Here is a 4,717-nt window from a genome sequence, read left to right on the forward strand (position 1 = left end):
AGCGCTGGGATTACGGGCATGAGCCACCAGTCCCAGCCTTGTTTCTTTCCAAGTAAGGCTTCCTTTGTGTCTTTACATTTCCTTCTACAAAACTACTATGCCATGGTGGGCACCGGGGCTCCAGTAATATACCTATCATCCCAGCACTTGGAGAGACTAAGGCCAGTGGATCACTTGAGCCAAGGAGTGCAAGACCAGCCTGGGTTAACATAATGAGACCCCCAGCTCTTCGGAAAATTTAAAAATTAGCCAGGCATGGTGGCACGCATCTGTAGTCCCAGCTATTTGGGAGGCTGAGGTGGGAGGATCACTTGAGCTCAAGAGTTCTAGGCTGCAGTGAGCTATGATCTGGTCCCTGCACTCCAGCGTGGGCAACAAAGCAAGGTTGTGTCTCAAAATAAAATCATTTTTAAAGAAATTAAAAACAAAACAATTGGCCAGGTGCAGGTGGCTCACGCCTGTAATCCCAGCACTTTGAGAGGCCAGGTGAGGCAGGAGAATAGGAAATGAGGGTAATCAAGGGTTAAGGCATAAGCAAAAAAACAGCTGGTGCAGCCAGTTATGGGCAAGATTAGGCAGCATGGAGGCCTCGTGTTCATTCCTGCAATAACAAGACAGAAGTTTCTACTTCAGCCTCTGATTGCCCCTGGCAAGTCTCCACTTCAGCCTCCGATTGGTCACAGGCCAATCGTTCAGAGGGTATAACCAATCGCAGGCCTCTAAAGGGCACCTAGGGGTGTTACGAAATTCTTTCAGCTTAACAAAAATCCCAATGGAGACTATTGAGCTGCCTGAGCCAACTTGCTCCCATTCTGTGAATTGTACTTTCACTTCAATAAATCTTTGTTGCTCCAGTTTTGTTGTCTTTCCTTGCTTTGTTCTTTTTTCCCCTCTTTTGTGTGCATTTTGTTCACGCCAAGAACCTGAACAATCCATAGTGAAGACCTTCCATTCAGTAACAGAGGCAGGAAGCTCCCTTTATGCTGAGAGTTCGAGCCCCTGTCTCTAAGAGTTGGAGGCTGCAGTAAGTTATGGTGGCACCACAGCTCTCCAACAAGCAAGATCCTGTTTCTAAATTAAAAACAATACAACCAAAACAACAGGTTGGGCATGGTGTCTCACGCCTGTAATCTCAGCACTTTGGGAGGACGAAGTGGGAGACCATTTGAGGTCAGAAGTTCGAGAGCAGCCTGGGCAACATAGTGAGACCCCACCTCTACAAAAAAAAACTGGCCTTGGTGGCCCCGCCTGTAATCCCAGCTACTGGGGAGGCTGAGGCAGGAGGATTGCTTGAGCCCCGGAGGTTTAGGCTGCAGGGAGCTGAGATCGCGCCACTGTACTCCAGCCTGATGCCAAACAGAATCTATCTCAAAAAAAAAAAAAAAAAAAGTGCCCCACTCAGTTTTTCGTGAAACTCGCAGCCCTCGCCTGTGGCCAGGACAGAACTCCACGAGCCAGCAAAACAAACTCGGCGGCCAGGAAACAGACGGCAGCAAGCCCACGCCGGGGTGCCAGAAGAGGACGCTGCTCTGCGGGTTCTTCTTCCGGGCCGTAGGCAAGTGCTTCCGGGGCGGTGGCTAGGGAGGCGGAAGTGCAGTCTCCCGGCCGGTATCTGCTGTCTCTGGGCGGGCCGAAGGAGGCTCCCGAGGTGGGGGCCGGACCGGGATGGCTGCAGCGGCGGCCGGCGCCGGGAGCGGGGCCTGGGCGGCCCAGGAGAAGCAGTTCCCGCCGGCGCTACTGAGTTTCTTCATTTACAACCCGCGCTTCGGACCGCGCGAAGGAGAGGTACGCGGAGGGGGCGGCGCGCGGGGTCAACTGGCCCGAGGGGCGGGCGGCCGGCCGGCGTCGGTGCTCCCCGGGGAGGCGGCCCTGTGGTTCTGCCCACCTGGAGCTGCACTGACCGAGCCTGCGTTGTGCCAGGTGCGAGTCCGGGCCGGGGGCTGCGGCAGGGACGTGACAGAAGGCAGCAACCGCTTTAGGTCCTGGGGCGGAATAAAGCCGGGTCGCGTGGATCACCCCACACCCCAGGCTGGGGCTCTTTGCACTTTGTGTCAGTTCTGGGAAATTAAAATTGAACTTGGCTTTGTGATGTGGGAAGTCCCGGACTAGAGGCGTGGAACCAGAGTGGCAGATGCTAGCCCCCAAATGATGCAATGCTGAAGACCCTGTAAAAGTTTTCTGCCGAATGAGGAAATAAATTCCAGGAGGTTTGGTATGAGTGTGGGTGTTGTTTTTCTGAGGTGGGAACGGTGACTTTCTCAAAGAATGTCCGCAGCTGTGTTTTACCAGCAAGTCACAGCTCTTTTAAAGACTCCAGGCTGGGCGCCGTCGCTCACACCTGTAATTCCAGCACTTTGGGAGGCCTCGATGGGAGGATTACTTGAGGCCAGGAGTTCCAGACCAGCCTGGGCAACATAGCAAGACCCCCATCTCTACCAAAAAAAAAAAATTGAAAAATGAGCCAGGCGTGGTGGCATGCACCTGTAGTTCCAACTACTCAGGAGGCTGAGGCTGAGGCGAGAGGATCACTTGAGCCTAGTGGCCCAATTACAGCTGCAGGCGAGCTGTAATTACGCCACTGCATTCTAGCTTGTGCAAGAGACCATGTCTCCAGAAACAACAACAACAACAAAAAAAAAACTTGTCCATTCAAATGCCTGTGAAAGGCTGGATTTAATTTTCAGGCAGCTGTGTGTCTGTAGATGTGCATACTTTTTTTTTTTTTTTTTTTTTTTTTTTTTTTTTTTTTTGAGACAGAGTTTTACTCTTGTTGCCCAGGCTGGAGTGCAATGGCACGATCTTGGCTTACGGCAACCTCCACCTCCCGGGTTCAAGCGATTCTCCTGCCCTGGCCTCCAAAGCTCCCAAGTAGCTGGGATTGCTGGTTGCCCGCCACCACACCTGGTGAATTTTTTGTATTTTTAGTAGAGATGGGGTTTCACCATGTTGGCCAGGCTGGTCTCGAACTCCTGACCTCAGGTGATCCACCCACCTCAGCCTCTCAGAGTTCTGGGATTACAGGAGTGAGCCACTACACCCGGCCGCACACCTTCATTTCTTACAGGTATTGGTGTATTACAAATTAGTACTGGGAAAGAAATCTAGAGACTGAATTTTCATAAAAATTACCTGGTGCTACCTCAGATGTAATGTGACTTATTGAGTATCAAAATTGCCTTTCTGGCTGATGGGCGGTATTTGCACAATGATATAATTTCTGTTTTTCTTATTATTATTTTAAATAATAGAGACGAGGACTCACTGTGTTGTCCAGGCTTGTCTTGAACTCCTTAACTCATGTGATCCTCCTGCGTTGGCCTCTCCAAGTGCTAGGATTACAATTCCTGTTTTTCTAAAACCGGTTTTTGTTTTGTCATTAGCATGGGTGATACAAGAGGTAGACCTTGAACATTGCATTTTCAACAGCTAAGATGAAATGTTTATATTAATGTGCTTCTGTTTCTTCACGTTTCAGGAGGAAAATAAGATTTTATTTTATCATCCAAATGAAGTAGAAAAGAATGAAAAGATTAGAAATGTTGGATTGTGTGAAGCGATTGTGCAGTTTACAAGGTAATACCTCTAAGCGTGCCTTTTAAGTTCAGTGAATTCTTAAAACTTCTGCTTGGAGAATTGTCCCAAACATATTTTTTTAACCTTTTGTAGGACCTTTAGCCCATCAAAACCTGCAAAATCTTTACATACACAGAAGAATAGACAGTTCTTCAATGAACCGGAAGAAAATTTCTGGATGGTCATGGTATTTACATATAGAGTGTATCTTTCTGAAATTGTATGGTAAAGTTATGGGTGGTTTTTTTTTTTCCACAACACAATGAAAGCACTGTGGTTTGTATATGGGTGATCTTTACTGTTGAGAATTTAGGAAAGTTCTCTGGCTATTGCATCAAAGTCAAATTACAATAAAATTGGTTGCAATTTTAAAACCAAGTTCCTATTTGCTTTATTTGTTCTTGGAGCTGTCTTAAGTTGTGTTTCTGATGCTGTAAAGTTAAAATTTTTTAAATTAAGGCAAAATCAAAAACATGGTATAATGAATTCATTGTATAATTTCAGTTTATCAAACGTTGTAGGTTGTTCGGAATCCTATAATTGAAAAACAGAGTAAAGATGGAAAACCGATTATTGAATATCAGGAGGAGGAATTGTTGGTAATGTGTCATTTTTTATTTATTTTTTAAATGTATTCCTGAGTATGTTGAGTGCCTTACTTGGTCGGATTTAAATTAGGTGGCTTTTGCAGAAGTTTCTCAGGGTGTATGGCAAAGATTCCTGTTCGTTGTTTACATTAGCACAATCTTTTTAAAATGTATATGCATCTTATCTCACTAATACCTTCTGCTCTGCATCTGTATTTAAAACCCTCCTAAAGTTAGGCATACTGATTCACAAATTCGAATTTAAACACTTCTGGCAGAAAGGTGGCTCACGCCTGTAATCCAGGCATTTTGGGAGGCTAAGATGGGCCGATCACGAGGTCCGGAGATCAAGACCATCCTGGCTAACATGGTGAAACCCCATCTCTACTAAAAATTCAAAAAAAAATAGCCAGGCGTGGTGGCATTTGCCTAGTCTCAGCTGTTCAGGAGGCTGAGGCAGGAGAATCACTTAAACCTGGAAGGTAGAGGTTGCAGTGAGCCAAGATTGCACCACTGCACTCCAGCTTGGGTGACAGAGTGAGACTCTGTCTCAAAAA

General features: G+C 46.9%; 1 protein-coding gene across 1 annotated transcript in view; it reads left to right on the plus strand.

Annotated features, from left to right (window-relative positions):
* Positions 1 to 1,097: 1,097 nt before the first annotated feature.
* The window catches only part of CCZ1 (CCZ1 homolog, vacuolar protein trafficking and biogenesis associated), a 29,903-nt gene continuing 26,283 nt past the window's right edge, over positions 1,098 to 4,717 (plus strand). Inside the window, exons 1-4 of the mRNA XM_017533733.1 lie at positions 1,098 to 1,785; positions 3,476 to 3,573; positions 3,667 to 3,760; positions 4,095 to 4,172. Of these exons, the coding sequence (XP_017389222.1) occupies positions 1,666 to 1,785; positions 3,476 to 3,573; positions 3,667 to 3,760; positions 4,095 to 4,172 (390 nt within the window). The 5' untranslated portion in view covers positions 1,098 to 1,665. The remainder of the gene's footprint in view (positions 1,786 to 3,475; positions 3,574 to 3,666; positions 3,761 to 4,094; positions 4,173 to 4,717) is intronic.

Source organism: Cebus imitator, unplaced genomic scaffold (genome assembly GCF_001604975.1).
Source record: "Cebus imitator isolate Cc_AM_T3 unplaced genomic scaffold, Cebus_imitator-1.0 Scaffold82, whole genome shotgun sequence".
Classification (NCBI taxonomy): Eukaryota; Metazoa; Chordata; class Mammalia; order Primates; family Cebidae; genus Cebus; species Cebus imitator.